The 27,364-nt window shown below is 29.5% G+C and overlaps 1 protein-coding gene across 4 annotated transcripts in view; it reads right to left on the reverse strand.

Annotated features, from left to right (window-relative positions):
• LOC143245293 (uncharacterized) overlaps positions 1-27,364 on the reverse strand; it is a 98,999-nt gene that overhangs the window by 34,740 nt on the left and 36,895 nt on the right. For all 4 annotated transcript variants that reach the window (XM_076491471.1, XM_076491474.1, XM_076491472.1 and 1 more), the window contains exons 5-6: positions 10,720-10,815; positions 6,428-6,577 (exon numbers count right to left, since the gene is read on the reverse strand). In XM_076491471.1, the coding sequence (XP_076347586.1) occupies positions 6,428-6,577; positions 10,720-10,815 (246 nt within the window). The remainder of the gene's footprint in view (positions 1-6,427; positions 6,578-10,719; positions 10,816-27,364) is intronic.

The following is a 27,364-nucleotide window of genomic DNA, read 5'->3' on the forward strand; positions in this document are numbered from 1 at the left end:
AAATAGTCAAACAATGTTTCTTCTAATTTTTGCCATCCATACCCAGAATGATTTATTTTTCACATCTTCACATTGCCTTGATACTGGTGAAGTACTTTTCTTTATTTTTTTTGGAGGGGGAGATGTTCAGACCATCAATCTTATTAGATCACTAGACCAATTTACAATGTTACCAGCTGGTTATTTGGGTGCCTTACTGGTGATATGCACAACACTTAACTGGCTGTTATGTGGTCCTGCATCATAAAGGGAATATTGGATACATGTTCACTAAACACAGCCAAACACTAATGATTCTTAATTGTACCATATATCGTTAAAACGAAAGTCACGACACTTGCAAATTATGAACAAGCAACATTTTATAGTTCTAAGATCCTTAGGCAATGAGGCAGTTTACTTTGTACAAAATTTGGCTGATGTAGTGCACAGTTGAAGACTGTGTACAACTAATTATCTATTTCAGTAATACTTGCAGTCCAAAAAAAAAACACTCACCAACTCCCACTGGTTATAATATTTATATCTTGCTTTCTGATTAAGTATTATCTTGTTTGTATTTACAAAGTCATAACACATAACAGAGGAAAAGATAATGAATGCTTAACTAGGAAACCCATGACATGTTATGCAATTAACATAATAACAAAAACCTACACTAGATCAATACAACTGATTCATTTAATTAATTACCTATGAGCAGGAATTACAATGATTGCTGTTATAATTAATTGATTAATGAGGTTTAGTGTTTACAATGTTAACATTTTTTTTACATTGGAAACGTATATCGAATAACAACCTACCTCAACTTACTCACAGTTCTCTTAACTTTCATTTGCCCTCTAAACATTTGTAGACTTTTTAAAAGTGCACCAGTCTTTTATACCCCTATATTTTTTTTATGTCATTGTAGGAGCATGTGTTGATCATGTGACCACCCTCCACCAATCCCATTGCAGGTAGCTCCTTCTATGGTTGTGGCACAGTTCTCTTAACCTTCATTTGCCTTCTAAACATTTGTAGACGTTTCAAAAGTGCACCAGTCTTTTATACCCCTATATTTTTTTATGTCATTATAGGAGGATGTGTTGATCATGTGACCACCCTCCACCAATCCCATTGCAGGTAGCTCCTTCCATGTTTGTGGCACAGTTCTCTTAACCTTCATTTGCCTTCTAAACATTTGTAGACTTTTTAAAAGTGCACCAGTCTTTTATACCCCTATATTTTTTATGTCATTATAGGAGGATGTGTTGATCATGTGACCACCCTCCACCAATCCCATTGCAGGTTGCTCCTTCTATGCTTGTGGCACAATTCTCGCTTTCAAGAATCGACACATGCAAACCCAAAAACATTAGCAAATCAGTGGGGAGAAAGAGCGGGAAATGGAAGTAAGAACTTACTGAAAATGCATTTTACATGTAAAAAAATGTTAAATTCCAAAAGGTAGTAACACCTTTTCTCCCTCCTGGAATCCCACATCGGAAAGGTATAGTAATCAATGATGGTGCATGAACAAATAACCAAGAAACTTCTATTAAAAAAGTAGGTCATAATTAAAATAAATAGCACAACTTCTGGAACAGAAGACATGTAACAAAGAGAATATGTGGCTAGGCTAGACGACCATATATGAAAAGGCAAGTGCAGTCGATTCAGGCATAAAACCTCCATGGGAAAGTACTTGTGATAAGATGTATTATGCCAAGAGCAGTTAAAAGACAAAAACTAACAGGGAAGTGCACTGTACAAGTTTGTAAAATCAACAAGTGCAGTCTACTGGAACAAAAATATGCAGGGGAAGAATCTTGGACTTATACCAAGACAGCCAAGTGATCTCCACCTAGGCAAAAACAACTGAGAGAAACCCCTTGGTACACACAATGAATTATGTCAAGTGCAATCCACCTGAGCATAAACCATCCAATGGAGCAGCCTTGCATAATAGACTGCATACCACATTGTGTGTATAACATAAACATAACAACAGCCCTCTTCTCATCGAGTAAGTAGATATGGTTATGAAATAGCATTGTTGTACAAACCCCACTCGTGAGAAAATCTCCAAGGTCCACAACTCCAATGACAGGAAACCAGAAGTTGCAAAGAACCCCACCTGCACTCCACCAGAAGAAAGAAGTGGGTATGCATGGGAGAGTCCAGAGGAATAAGCCACTGGAGACAGTGCTATGGATGTCTGCATTTCCCTATTTTAAAAAAACAGAAAGACCCAGTTTGTAAGAATCATATGTCAGAAGACATGAGTAAAAACCTCTATGTGCTTTACTCATGAGGAGTTATAGTCCTTGGGATATATATACACAAGTTTAATTTAAAAATAAGTATTTTATATATATATAAAATTTATATATATAATATCAAAGTCACAGATAAAGTGACACAATATAAAATTCAGCATATCTGACCAGGCAACACCCACCATCAGTGGGATCATGTGGTATAAGTAGCAATATGAGAGAGAAAATAATCATGGCTTACCCCAATCACAGGCAAACAGACGAGTGTAGAATCACCACAGGAAGAATCAGTGAAGTTACGCAGAGAACAAATAATGAAAGTTTAATGAGTTGTCCACATACCAGCTTAAAAGATCTCCAAATAACAGAGAAGCCAAGCAGCTAAAGACAGTCAAATGACATATTAGGAATGAAGAAACATAATGTTGATGCCGACTTGCCAGAGACACGTCCATATATGCCGGGTGTAAGAGTTGATGAACCCAATCCAACAGTGTAATAGAAGAAAGAAGAACAAGAACAATGAAAAGAGACAGTACAAGCCAAACAACAGAGCATCAGGAAATAAACTGAACAAAGAAGATGATAAAAGGAAAGGAAGGAAAGAGGAGAAAAGGCAAAGTCAGCCAAAGTCCAAGGAAAAAATGCCAAATCAGGATAACAAAATAAACAAAAAATAATAAAGGATGTCATGCAAATTGAAATGGCAAAGACTGTATGTAGGAAGGAAAGGACTGAGGTTGTTAAGAGAAATGGTTTTAATAAGAACCAGAGAACAGGAAGAGCAATATGGAGATCCCAATCCATCAGAACAAAAGAAACGTCAAGTGGGCCAGATGAAAAAATGGCACAACCCAGGCAAGAGAAAGTTGGTGGAAGAGGAAAAGAAAAGAGAGTTTGACAAATCACCTCTTTAGAGAGCAACAGTTTAAACAGACAAACTCTGAATATGAGGATGAAAAGACCACTTTGTGGAAAACCTGGTGAGGGCAAGACAATAGATCAACAACAAGAATCAGAACTTGTGCAACATGAACTGCCAGAACAGTCATATCAAGGTAATTGACTCAATACATGAAAATTAGTCTGATCATACAGAAATCACTACATGGTTCCCCTTTCTAGATAAATAAAGCTGACAATAGTGGAATTGCAGAAAGAACCAAAACCATTCTCCCTGCAGGAAAGGGAGGAAAGCACATAAAGAACAAAGAACCAAGATGTGGATATGGAGAGTAGCCTCCTTGACTGACCACCAACCAAAACTCAGGGAAATGAAGAGAAATGGGATGATCCAGTAGACCATGAGGGAAATTCCTTTGGTCAAGAAGCATCCAGTGAAGGGAATGCACATGTTTCAGACACAAAAGAAGATCACATCCAAAACAAAAAAGATCCTCACTGACAAAGTGAAGGAGACGGAATACCAAATGTGACTGTCCACTCAATATCCTGAAGAAATAGTGAAGGCAGCTAAGTTTGACCAAAAAAGGGAAGTTAAGAGAACCCCCAAATGAATAAGACACTGTGATGGATGAGCAAAGGACTTCTCCAAATAGAAAAGAATCCCAATTGAGAAGATTCTTGAAAAAAGAAGTGAATATAGAACTGAAGAGAGATAGTCAGCGAGCACCCAGAAGAGGAAGGCAAAACTTGTCTGGAGGAACCAAAGAAACGAACATGACATTGGAGTACAAAGAGAGAGGTTGGACACCATGGCATAGTGTGGCAACTGCAGATAGGTATACACCCAGAACATTAAACTCCCATATATTGTGAGACAAAGAGGGGTGGGAGTAAACTGCTCGTGGAGCTGGCTCCACACTAATAACATTAGGCAGCTCTGTTGCATAGTAGGAAACAAACAGACTAAGCAAGACAACCAGAAAAAGTATGATCTAGAGAAGAATTTGGTCTGGTTTGATTTTAATTTTGTGCAAAGCTACACAAGGGCTATCTGCACTAGTCATCCCTAATTTAGCAGTGCAAGATCAGAGGCAAGGCAGCTAGTCATCACCACTCACTCTTGGGCTACTGTTTTACCAATGAATACTGGGAGTGACCATGACATTATAATGTCCCCATGGCTGAAAAGACTAATATTTTTGGTGTGACGAGGATTTAAACCATGACCCTCAGATTATGAGTTCAACACCCTAACCTCTAGAAGAGAAAAGAAGGAAACCTGGGAAGTGAGTTGAAGAGGAACAAAATGAAAGACAAATCCTCACAGAGAACAGAAATGTCTTGAAAAGCCAAAAAGACACAAACTAAAGCAAATGAAGAAAGTATACAGAATTAATAAGCAGTGAAAAACTTTAAAACATGTACTGAAAGAGCTTAAAAGAACACATCTGCAAAACTAAGAACACTGACCTACAACAATAAGTAACACCTAAAGTGCAGAACTGCTAAAGGGACTGATAAGACAAATGACCCTCAATCACAGAACAAAGTTGACACTAAAAGACAAAGGAAAACTTACCCTATAGAATATGAGAATAAATAGGGTAACTAGTTAACAAAAACAAAGGTTGACTCAAAACGTATCCCTAATTAGATACAAATAAAAAAGAATGTATGACTAAGTAACATTAACAGTGACAAAAGATAAAATATTAAACCCTGTTAACAGAAGAAACAGACTTTAAATGCAAAATGTAAACTAAAGTAACCTGGTTGAAAGAAAAAGTATAAACTTTAAACATATACAACGACAACCAGAGAAGATATGAATGACATTAGTTATTAAGCGCAGAAATTAGATCCATACACTGAGGCTTACGTAAGCTCACATGGGTACATTTAAAGACTGAAACATACACACTGAAAAACTTACCACAGACCAATTGGAAAACAGAACAATACCTATCTTGAAATATAAAAATTAAAAAATGCCAGCGACACATAAGACACAAACTCCCCACAAATAAAAGTTTGTGCTTTCTCGACACTTGTCGTGAAACTTGCAACTGAGGTCTGGCATTATAACTGCTGTCTACTTACAGCAAGAAAATTATCAAGTGCAATAAGAAACCAAATTCATATGAGCAAAGAAGAATTCAGGAAACAGAAAAACTCAATAAGAAACAAGTAGAAACTTGAACTTGAAACTGGTATTAATTGGTGATTAAGCACAATAAAAAAAAAAAAAGATGAACATAAAACATATGTCTATACACAAGAATTTCCAACTGAGAAAGTGAGGATTGTGTTGGAAGGGTAGAGGGATCTACCTGTGTTAGTATAGAAAGTGAAACAGGATTGGTGAAGGGTGGTCACATGATCAGCTCATGTTGCTTAAATGACAAAGAAATATAGGGGTATAAAGACTGGTACATTTTTAAAATGTTTATCAATGCCTAGAGAGCAAATAAAGGGTGAGATAGCTATGAGGGAGGGGATGTAGTACCATTTTGGAATTTTAATATTTTTAATTATTCCAAAAAATTGATTAAATGAAATTACAATGAAATGTGATGAAAATAGCCAATTGAGATTAGTGTATTCAAACTATACAAGTAATCAAAATATTGGTATGTTTGTCTACATAGCTACATAATGGATTATCTATGCTTTGCCCAATCTCTTATTTTCGTTCCTTACTCCAGTTTATTTTCTTGCACTGTTGATTTCAGGAGGAAGGTGACTCATCACTCAGTGGTCTTGGGTTTGATTCTTATTGCTACAAAACATAGAACTTGCTTCTTATTTCTGTTTTTCTTTTTGAATATTTGACTAAATGACAAATGACTGGAACCACTCATTGTCCACTATTTTTTGCTTGCAAGTATTGCAATTTGACAAACTAATTAATTAAGTGTAATTGATTAATCAGGCTGAATATTAACCAAGCCCACTAATAACCCAGCTCCATATCTAACACAAAAATTCAAATGTGTTTATTCTTAGTGAACAGAGTTGCATGTTCAAATCCTGCTAAGTCAATTTTTATAATTACATGAGAGAAGTCTTATTTTTGTCAAGAAGCGAGTGTCACCCTTAAAGTTTGTATCCATGATTAATAAATGTTACAGTGAGTGTCACCCTTAAAGTTTGTATCCATGCTTAATAACTGTAACAGTTAACACTAAATAAAAATACTCTATATTTTGCTACTCTTGTTTTAAATTGTTACAAAACTTTCTGGAAACGTTTCTTACCTTTTCACACTCATTATGGGTATCCAACTGCAACAATACAAGCTCAGCCAATAACAGAGAGTAGGTGATGATATTAAAAGCCAAGAATCCAAGAAATGATTTATTCAGGAACCGAGGTTTATCCAGTCTCAAGTCTCTCAAATGGAAAATCTGTAATTTTTCATAATTTCTTTAAAAACAGCCCACAGAAAATAAAGTCTTAGTTGAACTTCCAATACTACTTTTAATTAGTCTCTTGAAAAATAGAAAGCTAAAAAAAGACAGAATGGCTTATTTGAAACCACAGGTGCTTTATATAAACTGAAAACAACATATATATACACACACATATGCATGCACAATCTAGTGGTCAAAACAGGAACTAAAAAGTGCTTGTTTGAAGATACACTTGTCCCTCATGTCCATTAAAACATTCTTAAAAAAGGGTCAGCATATGTTGTTTTTTTTCAGAAATGTCAGTACAGCATTCCATCACTTACCACCCAATTTCAATAACTGTGTATATATTATCTACATATATGAACATACATAACTTCCAGAATGTCTCATATTTACACAGGTTGACTGATCTCAATGCTCATTAAACCTTTCTGCCTGGACATCATTTACTGTGCATGTCACAAGATTTTAATGACTTATTTCCAATAAGTTACTAAACTATCTTTGTTTATATTATACCAATTAATATAGTATAAAATCCATGGTTTAAGAGTACATAATCTTTAAGTCCTTAATTCTATAAAGCAGTGTTTTAAAAAAATCCTGAGTTTCCCCATTAATAAAAAATGTGACATTTTCTCTAAGCATCCCTTCTATTTTATTTGCTACCTCACCAATAAGTAAAGACACTTTACCTAAAATTACTAACTATAATATCATCATTGCTCATACAAAGCATTATTTGTTAACAATTTTGTTTGGTTACAGACCCATCAAATAGAAAACCAGACCTTTCTTGACACCCCCACATCATATCTTCTCTTTCAAGATTTGGTAATACTTCTCTGGTATTTTAAACTCTATAAATTAGGTATAACCAATAGAAAATGGTTACAGACCCATCAAATAGAAAACCAGACCTTTCTCGACACCCCCACATCATATCTTCTCTTTCAAGATTTGGTAATACTTCTCTGGTATTTTAAACTCTATATTAGGTATAACCAATAGAAAATGGTTACAGACCCATCAAATAGAAAACCAGACCTTTCTTGACACCCCCACATCATATCTTCTCTTTCAAGATTTGGTAATACTTCTCTGGTATTTTAAACTCTATATTAGGTATAACCAATAGAAAATGGTTACAGACCCATCAAATAGAAAACCAGACCTTTCTTGACACCCCCACATCATATCTTCTCTTTCAAGATTTGGTAATACTTCTCTGGTATTTTAAACTCTATATTAGGTATAACCAATAGAAAATGGTTACAGACCCATCAAATAGAAAACCAGACCTTTCTTGACACCCCCACATCATATCTTCTCTTTCAAGATTTGGTAATACTTCTCTGGTATTTTAAACTCTATATTAGGTATAACCAATAGAAAATGGTTACAGACCCATCAAACAGAAAACCAGACCTTTCTTGACACCCCCACATCATATCTTCTCTTTCAAGATTTGGTAATACTTATCTGGTATTTTAAACTCTATATTAGGTATAACCAATAGAAAATGGTTACAGACCCATCAAATAGAAAACCAGACCTTTCTTGACACCCCCACATCATATCTTCTCTTTCAAGATTTGGTAATACTTATCTGGTATTTTAAACTCTATATTAGGTATAACCAATAGAAAATGGTTACAGACCCATCAAACAGAAAACCAGACCTTTCTTGACACCCCCACATCATATCTTCTCTTTCAAGATTTGGTAATACTTATCTGGTATTTTAAACTCTATATTAGGTATAACCAATAGAAAATGGTTACAGACCCATCAAATAGAAAACCAGACCTTTCTTGACACCCCCACATCATATCTTCTCTTTCAAGATTTGGTAATACTTCTCTGGTATTTTAAACTCTATATTAGGTATAACCAATAGAAAGCCAAGATTTTCATCTGTTAAATGTGATGTATTACACTGTTTTCTGAATGGAGAATTGCCAATTTCACTGTTAGTACAAGCTTCATTTCTACAGGAAATGTAACTAGCTTGGAAGAATTTATAACAGTTCTTGTTGCATAATTAGAAAGTTAAAAAAAAATGTACCATTTTTGCATGTTATTATTCCATATTCTTTGGTAGAACATTTAATTAAATAAAAACTATTAACTGCATTACTACCATTAGCATAATAAAGTAGGGTTAAGTGTCATCAACATTAAATAGAAAAAAAAAAACTTTTTTTTATTCTTTATTTATTATTACAAAAGTAATTAAAATGTAAACATAGAAATCTATTTAGATGAGTTAAGGTTAGATTAGGTAAAATAGATAATAATATAATAAAAATATTTCACAGGATATGCAGGCAAGCAGCTCATGGGTTATGTATTTCAGTGTAATGTGAGCTCCCTAGTGATTTACAACTTATAATGGCTTGAATGATTGTTAGATACATTTCAATAGGTAATAAAACAGTAAGTATGAATAGATATATAGTGTTATGTTTAAAAGTTAGTTAGGATACATGAAGGTAGTTTCATGCTACCATTTGAAATCATTTAGATTTATTTTTTTTAGTGAATATAAGGTCAGTCAATTTGACCGACCTTGTATACAGTTAGGTATAAGAAAGTAGCAGATAAAATGTATAGTTTTACTCAAACAGTTGAAATGTATTGATCACACACAAATGAAATGCGAGATTTTTGAGATGTAGAAACATATTTTTAATCTTAACATGAAAATCACTTTGCACATGGACTATGCAAAATAAATACTCAACACATTCATGAACAAATCTTTTCTTAGTTTAATAAAAATATTTCACTGAAAAAATGTATTTTTAATGTGAAATATCGCAACATTTACTGAAAGACTGACAAATTTTGTAAGGACACACACACACATACTATGTTAAAAGTTAGTAGTATCAAATCTATAAATTATCTAATATTTTTTATTTATTTTTTGTTAGTCTGTTACATAAAAATGTTCATAAATACAAGTACACAGAACTAAAAACTGAAAAATAACTATTCTGACCACAAGAACACTAAATCTTGAAAAACAATAAGGATTAATTCCTTTATATTAATTAGTACAATCATCCTTAAGGGATTTTTTCCAACTAACAAATACAATAAAACCCACTGTTAAAATGAGTGATCCTAACTACAAAGGAGAAATCATGACAAAGTGTTATTTTTAAAATGGACAATGTAACTGGTTTGATTTTCTTATTAATTAACCACATCATTGGTCCTTATCAATTACATGTTTGTTGTTTGTTTTTTAATTTTGTGCAAAGCTACACGAGGGTTATCTGCTCAAGTTATCCCTAATTTAGCAGTGTAAGACAAGAGGGAAGGCAGCTAGTCATCACCACCCAACACCAACTCATAAACTATCTTTTACCAATGAATAGTAGAATTAACCGTCACATACAACACCCTCAGAGCTGAAAGAGCAAGCATTTTTGGTGTGACTGGAATTCGAACTCATGACCCTAAGATTACGAGCCGAGCACCTTAACCACCTAGCCATGCTAAGCCATTACATGTTCATTACCTGTTACCATTAATTCAATAATAATAAAAATCTTAAAGTAGAACCATTGTCTACATGCTTACAAATTGAATATGGATACAACTGAAACAAAAACATTGAAATGTGGGACATAATTTTACACTTTCAAGAAGTCATATTACAATTTTACTATTTCAAAAACTATGCAGTCTATAAATTGACAGACAATCAGAAGTAAATATGTTTCAGTCAGCTCACAATAAACTTGTTACTTTCACTTGTAGGTTTCATAAATGCATGTGTTGACATTATGAAATGAAAACATTAAATTTACCAACAACTTCTGTCTTAGAATAAAGAAGAAACAAGATACAACATCCTCACAAAAGATTACTTTAGTTCAAAATATCACAAAAAAAAACAAGAACATACAAATAAAACATCACAGCTATTTTTAAGCATGGAATAATGTAAATTGTTGTTGACTACACAACAGAAATGGATTACCATACAAAAAATGCATAAGCTTTCCTTACTCAGACATACATTAATTTATATTTATACAAGTTATTTAGAAATTATCTAATATATTAAATGGAAGGGGTGCTAAATATTAAAAAATTGTAAAATAAATGGTACATACCTCAGCCCAGAAACAGACAATCAGAGAAGAGCCAGTCAACAAAAGAGGATAATAAGCACTTAGCAGACTGGATGTCCACTGTACAGCAGAATTATTCTGGAAAAAAAACATTAGCACTTAGTAGACTGGATGTCCACTGTACAGCAGAATTATTCTGGAAAAAAAACATTAGCACTTAGTAGACTGGATGTCCACTGTACAGCAGAATTATTCTGGAAAAAAACATTAGCACTTAGTAGACTGGATGTCCACTGTACAGCAGAATTATTCTGTAAAAAAACATTAGCACTTAGTAGACTGGATGTCCACTGTACAGCAGAATTATTCTGTAAAAAAACATTAGCACTTAGTAGACTGGATGTCCACTGTAAAGCAGAATTATTCTGGAAAAAAAACATTAGCACTTAGTAGACTGGATGTCCACTGTACAGCAGAATTATTCTGGAAAAAAAACATTAGCACTTAGTAGACTGGATGTCCACTGTACAGCAGAATTATTCTGGAAAAAAAACATTAGCACTTAGTAGACTGGATGTCCACTGTACAGCAGAATTATTCTGGAAAAAAACATTAGCACTTAGTAGACTGGATGTCCACTGTACAGCAGAATTATTCTGGAAAAAAACATTAGCACTTAGCAGACTGGATGTCCACTGTACAGCAGAATTATTCTGGAAAAAAACATTAGCACTTAGTAGACTGGATGTCCACTGTAAAGCAGAATTATTCTGGAAAAAAAACATTAGCACTTAGCAGACTGGATGTCCACTGTACAGCAGAATTATTCTGTAAAAAAACATTAGCACTTGGCAGACTGGATGTCCACTGTACAGCAGAATTATTCTGTAAAAAACATTAGCACTTAGAAGACTGGATGCCCACTGTACAGCAGAATAATTCTGGAAAAAAACATTAGCACTTAGCAGACTGGATGTCCACTGTACAGCAGAATTATTCTGGATAAAATGACAAATTAGCAAAGTGATTACGTCTACAATAATATATAAATTACTACAAAAGAACCAATACATTCTTGAAACAACTGAAATGAGAACTTGTGCTTTACAAATAAAATAACATTCAAAAGTTATCTATAGTGATTAACAAATATGTGGACTACAACAAAATGCATCACCTTCTATTACCTTCTCTACGTCTTCCCATTTCACCTTTCTGATGTGAAGCATAATCAATATACACCATTAAAATAAACTACATGGGCAACCCTTGAAGGGGCCATAAATCAGAGGAATCCATAGCTGCACTTATAAACTGAACCATTAAATGAAAACAAGAACTTGGACTACTTTAAAAATATTACTACAGCTCAAACAAATTTCAATGTAATGTTATGATCTGACTGAGATCGATTACAATGACATGAAACAATATGATATTTACTAGGTTATTGCTAACAAATATGCTAAAAGATTGGCTTCTAAAGGAATTGAACTAATGTTACATAAATGAAAAAAGTGTAAAGTAACCTTATAATACACCTATTATACATGACAAAAGTGTAAAATACATCTATTAACACACAGAAAGTGTATTCTTATACCTACTCAGATGAAGTGTGATCTAATACATATTAACACAAAGAAAATGTAAAGTAGCCTGATAACACGCATTAAAAACGTCACCTCATACATATAACAAGAAAGTATGAATTAACTTGTAACACTAATTAACACGAAGAAAATGTAAAATTATAATACACCTACTAATACAAAGAAAGTGTAAAGTAACCATATAACACTAATTAACATGAAGAAAGTGTAACGTTATAATACACCTACTAATACAAAGAATGTGTAAAGTAACTTATAACACTAATTAACATGAAGAAAGTGTAACATTATAATACACCTACTAATACAGAGAATGTGTAAAGTAACTTATAACACTAATTAACATGAAGAAAGTGTAACGTTATAATACACCTACTAATACAGAGGAAGTGTAAAGTAACTTATAACACTAATTAACAAGAAAGTGTAACGTTATAATACACCTACTAATACAAAGAAAGTGTAAAGTAACCTTATAACACACTAATTAACATGAAGAAAATGTAACATTATAATACACCTACTAATACAAAGAAAGTGTAAAGTAACCTTATAACACACTAATTAACATGAAGAAAGTGTAGCGTTATAATACACCTACTAATACAAAGAAAGTGTAAAGTAACCTTATAACACACTAATTAACATGAAGAAAGTGTAACATTACTAAACACCTACTAATACAAAGAAAGTGTAAAGTAACTAATAACACTAATTAACATGAAGTGTAACGTTATAATACACCTACTAATACAAAGAAAGTGTAAAGTAACTTATAACACTAATTAACATGAAGAAAGAGTAACATTATAATACACCTACTAATACAGAGGAAGTGTAAAGTAACTTATAACACTAATTAACAAGAAGAAAGTGTAACGTTATAATACACCTACTAATACAGAGAATGTGTAAAGTAACTTATAACACTAATTAACATGAAGAAAGTGTAACATTATAATACACCTACTAATACAGAGGAAGTGTAAAGTAACTTATAACACTAATTAACAAGAAGAAAGTGTAACGTTATAATACACCTACTAATACAAAGAAAGTGTAAAGTAACCTTATAACACTAATTAACATAAAGAAAGTGTAACATTATAATACACCTACTAATACAAAGAAAGTGTAAAGTAACCTTATAACACACTAATTAACATGAAGAAAGTGTAACATTATAATACACCTACTAATACAAAGAAAGTGTAAAGTAACCTTATAACACACTAATTAACATGAAGAAAGTGTAGCGTTATAATACACCTAATACAAAGAAAGTGTAAAGTAACCTTATAACACACTAATTAACATGAAGAAAGTGTAACGTTATAATACACCTACTAATACAAAGAAAGTGTAAAGTAACTTATAACACTAATTAACATGAAGTGTAACGTTATAATACACCTACTAATACAAAGAAAGTGTAAAGTAACTTATAACACTAATTAACATGAAGAAAGTGTAACGTTATAATACACCTACTAATACAAAGAAAGTGTAAAGTAACCTTATAACACTAATTAACATAAAGAAAGTGTAACATTACTAAACACCTACTAATACAGAGAAAGTGTAAAGTAACTTATAACACTAATTAACATGAAGAAAGTGTAATGTTATAATACACCTACTAATACAAAGAAAGTGTAAAGTAACCTTATAACACTAATTAACATGAAGAAGTGTAACATTATAATACACCTACTAATACAAAGAAAGTGTAAAGTAACCTTATAACACTAATTAACATGAAGAAATTGTAACGTTATAATACACCTACTAATACAAAGAAAGTGTAAAGTAACCTTATAACACTAATTAACATGAAGAAATTGTAACATTATAATACACCTACCAATACAGAGAAAGTGTAAAGTAACCTTATAACACTAATTAACATGAAGAAGTGTAACATTATAATACACCTACTAATACAAAGAAAGTGTAAAGTAACCTTATAACACTAATTAACATGAAGAAAGTGTAACGTTATAATACACCTACTAATACAAAGAAAGTGTAAATTAATCTTATAACACTAATTAACATGAAGAAATTGTAACATTATAATACACATACCAATACAAAGAAAGTGTAAAGTAACCTCATTACACTAATTAACATGAAGAAAGTGTAACATTATAATACACCTACTAATACAAAGAAAGTATAAAGTAACCTCATAACACTAATTAACATGAAGAAAGTGTAACATTATAATACACCTACTAATGCAAAGAAAGTGTAAAGTAACCTCATAACACTAATTAACATGAAGAAAGTGTAACACTATAATACACCTACTAATACAAAGAAAGTGTAAAGTAACCTTATAACACTAATTAACATAAAGAAAGTGTAACACTATAATACACCTACTGATGCAAAGAAAGTGTAAAGTAACCTCATAACACTAATTAACATGAAGAAAGTGTAACATTACAATACACCTACTAAGGCAAAGAAAGAGTAAAGTAACCTCATAACACTAACTAACATGAAGAAAGTGTAACGTTATAATACACCTACTAACACAAAGAAAGTGTAAAGTAGCTTATAACACTAATTAACATGAAGAAAGCGTAACATTATAATACACCTACTAATACAAAGAAAGTGTAAAGTAACCTTATAACACACTAATTAACATGAAGAAAGTGTAACATTATAATACACCTACTAATACAAAGAAAGTGTAAAGTAACCTTATAACACTAATTAACATGAAGAAGTGTAACATTATAATACACCTACTAATACAAAGAAAGTGTAAAGTAACCTTATAACACTAATTAACATGAAGAAATTGTAACGTTATAATACACCTACTAATACAAAGAAAGTGTAAAGCAACCTTATAACACTAATTAACATGAAGAAATTGTAACATTATAATACACCTACCAATACAAAGAAAGTGTAAAGTAACCTCATAACACTAATTAACATGAAGAAAGTGTAACATTATAATACACCTACTAATACAAAGAAAGTATAAAGTAACCTCATAACACTAATTAACATGAAGAAAGTGTAACATTATAATACACCTACTAATGCAAAGAAAGTGTAAAGTAACCTTATAACACACTAATTAACATGAAGAAAGTGTAACATTATAATACACCTACTAATAAAAAGAAAGTGTAAAGTAACCTTATAACACACTAATTAACATGAAGAAAGTGTAACGTTATAATACACCTACTAATACAAAGAAGTGTAAAGTAACTTATAACACTAATTAACATGAAGTGTAACGTTATAAAACACCTACTAATACAAAGAAAGTGTAAAGTAACTTATAACACTAATTAACATGAAGAAAGTGTAACGTTATAATACACCTACTAATACAAAGAAAGTGTAAAGTAACCTTATAACATTAATTAACATAAAGAAAGTGTAACATTACTAAACACCTACTAATACAGAGAAAGTGTAAAGTAACTTATAACACTAATTAACATGAAGAAAGTGTAACGTTATAATACACCTACTAATACAAAGAAAGTGTAAAGTAACCTTATAACACTAATTAACATAAAGAAAGTGTAACATTATAATACACCTACTAATACAAAGAAAGTGTAAAGTAACCTTATAACACTAATTAACATGAAGAAATTGTAACGTTATAATACACCTACTAATACAAAGAAAGTGTAAAGTAACCTTATAACACTAATTAACATGAAGAAATTGTAACATTATAATACACCTACCAATACAGAGAAAGTGTAAAGTAACCTTATAACACTAATTAACATGAAGAAGTGTAACATTATAATACACCTACTAATACAAAGAAAGTGTAAAGTAACATTATAACACTAATTAACATGAAGAAAGTGTAACGTTATAATACACCTACTAATACAGAGAAAGTGTAAAGTAACCTTATAACACTAATTAACATGAAGAAGTGTAACATTATAATACACCTACTAATACAAAGAAAGTGTAAAGTAACATTATAACACTAATTAACATGAAGAAAGTGTAACGTTATAATACACCTACTAATACAGAGAAAGTGTAAAGTAACCTTATAACACTAATTAACATGAAGAAGTGTAACATTATAATACACCTACTAATACAAAGAAAGTGTAAAGTAACCTTATAACACTAATTAACATGAAGAAATTGTAACGTTATAATACACCTACTAATACAAAGAAAGTGTAAAGTAACTTTATAACACTAATTAACATGAAGAAATTGTAACATTATAATACACCTACCAATACAAAGAAAGTGTAAAGTAACCTCATAACACTAATTAACATGAAGAAAGTGTAACATTATAATACACCTACTAATACAAAGAAAGTATAAAGAAACCTCATAACACTAATTAACATGAAGAAAGTGTAACATTATAATACACCTACTAATACAAAGAAAGTGTAAAGTAACCTCATAACACTAATTAACATGAAGAAAGTGTAACATTATAATACACCTACTAATACAAAGAAAGTGTAAAGTAACCTTATAACACTAATTAACATAAAGAAAGTGTAACACTATAATACACCTACTAATACAAAGAAAGTGTAAAGTAACCTTATAACACTAATTAACATAAAGAAAGTGTAACATTATAATACACATACTAATACAAAGAAAGTGTAAAGTAACTTATAACACTAATTAACAAGAAGAAAGTGTAACGTTATAATACACCTACTAATACAGAGAATGTGTAAAGTAACTTATAACACTAATTAACATGAAGAAAGTGTAACATTATAATACACCTACTAATACAGAGGAAGTGTAAAGTAACTTATAACACTAATTAACAAGAAGAAAGTGTAACGTTATAATACACCTACTAATACAGAGAATGTGTAAAGTAACTTATAACACTAATTAACATGAAGAAAGTGTAACATTATAATACACCTACTAATACAGAGGAAGTGTAAAGTAACTTATAACACTAATTAACAAGAAGAAAGTGTAACGTTATAATACACCTACTAATACAAAGAAAGTGTAAAGTAACCTTATAACACTAATTAACATAAAGAAAGTGTAACATTATAATACACCTACTAATACAAAGAAAGTGTAAAGTAACCTTATAACACACTAATTAACATGAAGAAAGTGTAACATTATAATACACCTACTAATACAAAGAAAGTGTAAAGTAACCTTATAACACACTAATTAACATGAAAAAAGTGTAGCGTTATAATACACCTACTAATACAAAGAAAGTGTAAAGTAACCTTATAACACACTAATTAACATGAAGAAAATGTAACGTTATAATACACCTACTAATACAAAAAAAGTGTAAAGTAACTTATAACACTAATTAACATGAAGAAAGTGTAACGTTATAATACACCTACTAATACAAAGAAAGTGTAAAGTAACCTTATAACACTAATTAACATAAAGAAAGTGTAACATTATAATACACCTACTAATAAAAAGAAAGTGTAAAGTAACCTTATAACACACTAATTAACATGAAGAAAGTGTAACGTTATAATACACCTACTAATACAAAGAAAGTGTAAAGTAACTTATAACACTAATTAACATGAAGAAAGTGTAACGTTATAATACACCTACTAATACAAAGAAAGTGTAAAGTAACCTTATAACACTAATTAACATAAAGAAAGTGTAACATTATAATACACCTACTAATACAAAGAAAGTGTAAAGTAACCTTATAACACTAATTAACATGAAGAAATTGTAACGTTATAATACACCTACTAATACAAAGAAACTGTAAAGTAACCTTATAACACTAATTAACATGAAGAAATTGTAATATTATAATACACCTACCAATACAGAGAAAGTGTAAAGTAACCTTATAACACTAATTAACATGAAGAAGTGTAACATTATAATACACCTACTAATACAAAGAAAGTGTAAAGTAACATTATAACACTAATTAACATGAAGAAAGTGTAACGTTATAATACACCTACTAATACAGAGAAAGTGTAAAGTAACCTTATAACACTAATTAACATGAAGAAGTGTAACATTATAATACACCTACTAATACAAAGAAAGTGTAAAGTAACATTATAACACTAATTAACATGAAGAAAGTGTAACGTTATAATACACCTACTAATACAGAGAAAGTGTAAAGTAACCTTATAACACTAATTAACATGAAGAAGTGTAACATTATAATACACCTACTAATACAAAGAAAGTGTAAAGTAACCTTATAACACTAATTAACATGAAGAAAGTGTAACGTTATAATACACCTACTAATACAAAGAAAGTGTAAAGTAACCTTATAACACTAATTAACATGAAGAAAGTGTAACATTATAATACACCTACTAATACAAAGAAAGTGTAAAGTAACCTCATAACACTAATTAACATGAAGAAAGTGTAACATAATAATACACCTACTAATACAAAGAAAGTATAAAGAAACCTCATAACACTAATTAACATGAAGAAAGTGTAACATTATAATACACCTACTAATGCAAAGAAAGTGTAAAGTAACCTCATAACACTAATTAACATGAAGAAAGTGTAACATTATAATACACCTACTAATACAAAGAAAGTGTAAAGTAACCTTATAACACTAATTAACATAAAGAAAGTGTAACACTATAATACACCTACTAATACAAAGAAAGTGTAAAGTAACCTTATAACACTAATTAACATAAAGAAAGTGTAACATTATAATACACCTACTAATACAAAGAAAGTGTAAAGTAACTTATAACACTAATTAACAAGAAGAAAGTGTAACGTTATAATACACCTACTAATACAGAGAATGTGTAAAGTAACTTATAACACTAATTAACATGAAGAAAGTGTAACATTATAATACACCTACTAATACAGAGGAAGTGTAAAGTAACTTATAACACTAATTAACATGAAGAAGTGTAACATTATAATACACCTACTAATACAGAGAAAGTGTAAAGTAACTTATAACACAAATTAACATGAAGAAAGTGTAACATTATAATACACCTACTAATACAAAGAAAGTGTAAAGTAACCTTATAACACTAATTAACATAAAGAAAGTGTAACATTACTAAACACCTACTAATACAGAGAAAGTGTAAAGTAACTTATAACACTAATTAACATGAAGAAAGTGTAACATTATAATACACCTACTAATACAAAGAAAGTGTAAAGTAACCTTATAACACACTAATTAACATGAAGAAAATGTAACGTTATAATACACATACTAATACAGAGGAAGTGTAAAGTAACTTATAACACTAATTAACAAGAAGAAATTGTAACGTTATAATACACCTACTAATACAGAGAATGTGTAAAGTAACTTATAACACTAATTAACATGAAGAAAGTGTAACGTTATAATACACCTACTAATAACGCGAATGTGTAAAGTAACTTATAACACTAATTAACATGAAGAAAGTGTAACATTATAATACACCTACTAATACAAAGAAAGTATAAAGTAACCTCATAACACTAATTAACATGAAGAAAGTGTAACATTATAATACACCTACTAATGCAAAGAAAGTGTAAAGTGACCTCATAACACTAATTAACATGAAGAAAGTGTAACATTATAATACACCTACTAATACAAAGAAAGTGTAAAGTAACCTTATAACACACTAATTAACATGAAGAAAGTGTAACATTATAATACACCTACTAATAAAAGAAAGTGTAAAGTAACCTTATAAACACTAATTAACATGAAGAAAGTGTAACGTTATAATACACCTACTAATACAAAGAAAGTGTAAAGTAACTTATAACACTAATTAACATGAAGAAAGTGTAACGTTATAATACACCTACTAATACAAAGAAAGTGTAAAGTAACCTTATAACACTAATTAACATAAAGAAAGTGTAACATTATAATACACCTACTAATACAAAGAAAGTGTAAAGTAACCTTATAACACTAATTAACATGAAGAAGTGTAACATTATAATACACCTACTAATACAAAGAAAGTGTAAAGTAACCTTATAACACTAATTAACATGAAGAAAGTGTAACGTTATAATACACCTACTAATACAGAGAAAGTGTAAAGTAACCTTATAACACTAATTAACATGAAGAAGTGTAACATTATAATACACCTACTAATACAAAGAAAGTGTAAAGTAACCTTATAACACTAATTAACATGAAGAAATTGTAACGTTATAATACACCTACTAATACAGAGAAAGTGTAAAGTAACCTTATAACACTAATTAACATGAAGAAGTGTAACATTATAATACACCTACTAATACAAAGAAAGTGTAAAGTAACCTTATAACACTAATTAACATGAAGAAAGTGTAACGTTATAATACACCTACTAATACAAAGAAAGTGTAAAGTAACCTTATAACACTAATTAACATGAAGAAGTGTAACATTATAATACACCTACTAATACAAAGAAAGTGTAAAGTAACCTCATAACACTAATTAACATGAAGAAAGTGTAACATTATAATACACCTACTAATACAAAGAAAGTATAAAGTAACCTTATAACACTAATTAACATGAAGAAAGTGTAACATTATAATACACCTACTAATACAAAGAAAGTGTAAAGTAACCTTATAACACTAATTAACATGAAGAAAGTGTAACATTATAATACACCTACTAATACAGAGAAAGTGTAAAGTAACCTTATAACACTAATTAACATGAAGAAGTGTAACATTATAATACACCTACTAATACAAAGAAAGTGTAAAGTAACCTTATAACACTAATTAACATGAAGAAAGTGTAACGTTATAATACACCTACTAATACAAAGAAAGTGTAAAGTAACCTTATAACACTAATTAACATAAAGAAAGTGTAACATTATAATACACCTACTAATACAAAGAAAGTGTAAAGTAACCTTATAACACTAATTAACATAAAGAAAGTGTAACATTATAATACACCTACTAATACAAAGAAAGTGTAAAGTAACTTATAACACTAATTAACATGAAGAAAGTGTAACGTTATAATACACCTACTAATACAGAGAATGTGTAAAGTAACTTATAACACTAATTAACATGAAGAAAGTGTAACATTATAATACACCTACTAATACAGAGGAAGTGTAAAGTAACTTATAACACTAATTAACAAGAAGAAAGTGTAACGTTATAATACACCTACTAATACAAAGAATGTGTAAAGTAACTTATAACACTAATTAACATGAAGAAAGTGTAACATTATAATACACCTACTAATACAGAGGAAGTGTAAAGTAACTTATAACACTAATTAACAAGAAGAAAGTGTAACGTTATAATACACCTACTAATACAAAGAAAGTGTAAAGTAACCTTATAACACTAATTAACATAAAGAAAGTGTAACATTATAATACACCTACTAATACAAAGAAAGTGTAAAGTAACCTTATAAACACTAATTAACATGAAGAAAGTGTAACATTATAATACACCTACTAATACAAAGAAGTGTAAAGTAACCTTATAACACACTAATTAACATGAAAAAGTGTAACGTTATAATACACCTACTAATACAAAGAAAGTGTAAAGTAACCTTATAACACTAATTAACATGAAGAAAATGTAACGTTATAATACACCTACTAATACAAAAAAGTGTAAAGTAACTTATAACACTAATTAACATGAAGAAAGTGTAACGTTATAATACACCTACTAATACAAAGAAAGTGTAAAGTAACCTTATAACACTAATTAACATAAAGAAAGTGTAACATTACTAAACACCTACTAATACAGAGAAAGTGTAAAGTAACTTATAACACTAATTAACATGAAGAAAGTGTAACGTTATAATACACCTACTAATACAAAGAAAGTGTAAAGTAACCTTATAACACTAATTAACATGAAGAAAGTGTAACATTATAATACACCTACTAATACAAAGAAAGTGTAAAGTAACCTTATAACACTAATTAACATGAAGAAAGTGTAACGTTATAATACACCTACTAATACAAAGAAAGTGTAAAGTAACCTTATAACACTAATTAACATGAAGAAAGTGTAACATTATAATACACCTACCAATACAGAGAAAGTGTAAAGTAACCTTATAACACTAATTAACATGAAGAAGTGTAACATTATAATACACCTACTAATACAGAGAAAGTGTAAAGTAACTTATAACACTAATTAACATGAAGAAAGTGTAACATTATAATACACCTACTAATACAAAGAAAGTGTAAAGTAACCTTATAACACTAATTAACATGAAGAAAGTGTAACATTATAATACACCTACTAATACAAAGAAAGTGTAAAGTAACCTTATAACACTAATTAACATGAAGAAGTGTAACATTATAATACACCTACTAATACAAAGAAAGTGTAAAGTAACATTATAACACTAATTAACATGAAGAAAGTGTAACGTTATAATACACCTACTAATACAGAGAAAGTGTAAAGTAACCTTATAACACTAATTAACATGAAGAAGTGTAACATTATAATACACCTACTAATACAAAGAAAGTGTAAAGTAACCTTATAACACTAATTAACATGAAGAAAGTGTAACGTTATAATACACCTACTAATACAAAGAAAGTGTAAAGTAACCTTATAACACTAATTAACATGAAGAAGTGTAACATTATAATACACCTACTAATACAAAGAAAGTGTAAAGTAACCTTATAACACTAATTAACATGAAGAAAGTGTAACGTTATAATACACCTACTAATACAAAGAAAGTGTAAAGTAACCTTATAACACTAATTAACATGAAGAAAGTGTAACATTATAATACACCTACTAATACAAAGAAAGTGTAAAGTAACCTTATAACACTAATTAACATGAAGAAAGTGTAACATTATAATACACCTACTAATACAAAGAAAGTGTAAAGTAACCTTATAACACTAATTAACATGAAGAAAGTGTAACATTATAATACACCTACTAATGCAAAGAAAGTGTAAAGTAACCTCATAACACTAATTAACATGAAGAAAGTGTAACATTATAATACACCTACTAATACAAAGAAAGTGTAAAGTAACCTTATAACACTAATTAACATGAAGAAAGTGTAACGTTATAATACACCTACTAATACAAAGAAAGTGTAAAGTAACCTTATAACACTAATTAACATGAAGAAAGTGTAACGTTATAATACACCTACTAATACAAAGAAAGTGTAAAGTAACCTTATAACACTAATTAACATGAAGAAAGTGTAATGTCATAATACACCTACTAATACAAAGAAAGTGTAAAGTAACCTTATAACACTAATTAACATGAAGAAAGTGTAACATTATAATACACCTACTAATACAAAGAAAGTGTAAAGTAACTTATAACACTAATTAACATGAAGAAGTGTAACATTATAATACACCTACTAATACAAAGAAAGTGTAAAGTAACCTTATAACACTAATTAACATAAAGAAAGTGTAACATTACTAAACACCTACTAATACAAAGAAAGTGTAAAGTAACCTTATAACACACTAATTAACATGAAGAAAATGTAACGTTATAATACACCTACTAATACAGAGGAAGTGTAAAGTAACTTATAACACTAATTAAACAAGAAGGTGTAACGTTATAATACACCTACTAATACAGAGAGAAGTGTAAAGTAACTTATAACACTAATTAACATGAAGAAAGTGTAACATTATAATACACCTACTAATACAAGGAAGTGTAAAGTAACTTATAACACTAATTAACAAGAAGAAAGTGTAACGTTATAATACACCTACTAATACAAAGAAAGTGTAAAGTAACCTCATAACACTAATTAACATGAAGAAAGTGTAACATTATAATACACCTACTAATACAAAGAAAGTGTAAAGTAACCTTATAACACACTAATTAACATGAAGAAAGTGTAACATTATAATACACCTACTAATACAAAGAAAGTGTAAAGTAACCTTATACACACTAATTAACATGAAAAAAGTGTAACGTTATAATACACCTACTAATACAAAGAAAGTGTAAAGTAACCTTATAACACTAATTAACATGAAGAAAGTGTAACGTTATAATACACCTACTAATACAAAGAAAGTGTAAAGTAACCTTATAACACTAATTAACATAAAGAAAGTGTAACATTACTAAACACCTACTAATACAGAGAAAGTGTAAAGTAACTTATAACACTAATTAACATGAAGAAAGTGTAACGTTATAATACACCTACTAATACAAAGAAAGTGTAAAGTAACCTTATAACACTAATTAACATGAAGAAGTGTAACATTATAATACACCTACTAATACAAAGAAAGTGTAAAGTAACCTTATAACACTAATTAACATGAAGAAATGTAACGTTATAATACACCTACTAATACAAAGAAAGTGTAAAGTAACCTTATAACACTAATTAACATGAAGAAAGTGTAACATTATAATACACCTACTAATACAAGAGAAAGTGTAAAGTAACCTTATAACACTAATTAACATGAAGAAAGTGTAACATTATAATACACCTACTAATACAGAGAAAGTGTAAAGTAACCTTATAACACTAATTAACATGAAGAAAGTGTAACATTATAATACACCTACTAATACAAAGAAAGTGTAAAGTAACCTTATAATACACCAACTAACATAAAGAAAGTGTAACATTATAATACACCTACTAATACAGAGAAAGTGTAAAGTAACTTATAACACTAATTAACATGAAGAAAGTGTAACATTATAATACACCTACTAATACAAAGAAAGTGTAAAGTAACCTTATAACACTAATTAACATGAAGAAAAGTGTAACGTTATAATACACCTACTAATACAAAGAAGTGTAAAGTTACTTATAACACTAATTAACATGAAGAAAGTGTAACGTTATAATACACCTACTAATACAAAGAGAATGTGTAAAGTAACTTATAACACTAATTAACATGAAGAAATGTAACGTTATAATACACCTACTAATACAGAGATGTGTAAAGTAACTTATAACACTAATTAACATGAAGAAAGTGTAACATTATAATACACCTACTAATACAAAGGAAGTGTAAAGTAACTTATAACACTAATTAACATGAAGAAAGTGTAACGTTATAATACACCTACTAATACAAAGAAAGTGTAAAGTAACCTTATAACACTAATTAACATGAAGAAAGTGTAACATTATAATACACCTACTAATACAAAGAGTGTAAAGTAACCTTATAACACTAATTAACATGAAGAAAGTGTAACATTATAATACACCTACTAATACAAAGAAAGTGTAAAGTAACCTTATAACACTAATTAACATGAAGAAAGTGTAACGTTATAATACACCTACTAATACAAAGAAAGTGTAAAGTAACTTATAACACTAATTAACATGAAGAAGGTGTAACGTTATAATACACCTACTAATACAAAGAAAGTGTAAAGTAACCTTATAACACTAATTAACATGAAGAAAGTGTAACATTATAATACACCTACTAATACAAAGAAAGTGTAAAGTAACCTTATAACACTAATTAACATGAAGAAAGTGTAACGTTATAATACACCTACTAATACAGAGAAAGTGTAAAGTAATAACACCATAAAGAAAGTGTAACGTTATAATACACCTACTAATACAGAGGAAGTGTAAAGTAACCTTATAACACTAATTAACATGAAGAAAGTGTAACGTTATAATACACCTACTAATACAAGAAAGTGTAAAGTAACCTTATAACACTAATTAACATGAAGAAGTGTAACATTATAATACACCTACTAATACAAAGAAAGTGTAAAGTAACCTTATAACACTAATTAACATGAAGAAAGTGTAACGTTATAATACACCTACTAATACAAAGAAAGTGTAAAGTAACCTTATAACACTAATTAACATGAAGAAAGTGTAACATTATAATACACCTACTAATACAAAGAAAGTGTAAAGTAACCTCATAACACTAATTAACATGAAGAAAGTGTAACATTATAATACACCTACTAATACAAAGAAAGTGTAAAGTAACCTTATAACACTAATTAACATGAAGAAAGTGTAACATTATAATACACCTACTAATACAAAGAAAGTGTAAAGTAACCTTATAACACTAATTAACATGAAGAAAGTGTAACATTATAATACACCTACTAATACAAAGAAAGTGTAAAGTAACCTTATAACACTAATTAACATGAAGAAAGTGTAACATTATAATACACCTACTAATACAAAGAGAAGTGTAAAGTAATATAACACTAATTAACATGAAGAAAGTGTAACGTTATAATACACCTACTAATACAAAGAAAGTGTAAAGTAACTTATAACACTAATTAACATGAAGAAAGTGTAACGTTATAATACACCTACTAATACAAAGAAAGTGTAAAGTAACCTTATAACACTAATTAACATGAAGAAAGTGTAACATTATAAACACCTACTAATACAGAGAAAGTGTAAAGTAACTTATAACACTAATTAACATGAAGAAAGTGTAACGTTATAATACACCTACTAATACAAAGAAAGTGTAAAGTAACCTTATAACACTAATTAACATGAAGAAAGTGTAACATTATAATACACCTACTAATACAAAGAAAGTGTAAAGTAACCTTATAACACTAATTAACATGAAGAAATTGTAACGTTATAATACACCTACTAATACAAAGAGAAGTGTAAAGTAACCTTATAACACTAATTAACATGAAGAAAGTGTAACATTATAATACACCTACTAATACAGAGAAAGTGTAAAGTAACCTTATAACACTAATTAACATGAAGAAGTGTAACATTATAATACACCTACTAATACAAAGAAAGTGTAAAGTAACCTTATAACACTAATTAACATGAAGAAAGTGTAACGTTATAATACACCTACTAATACAGAGAAAGTGTAAAGTAACCTTATAACACTAATTAACATGAAGAAGTGTAACATTATAATACACCTACTAATACTGTAAAGTAACTTATAACACTAATTAACATGAAGAAAGTGTAACGTTATAATACACCTACTAATACA

The sequence above is a fragment of the Tachypleus tridentatus genome, chromosome 2 (assembly GCF_004210375.1).
Source record: "Tachypleus tridentatus isolate NWPU-2018 chromosome 2, ASM421037v1, whole genome shotgun sequence".
Lineage (NCBI taxonomy): Eukaryota > Metazoa > Arthropoda > Merostomata > Xiphosura > Limulidae > Tachypleus > Tachypleus tridentatus.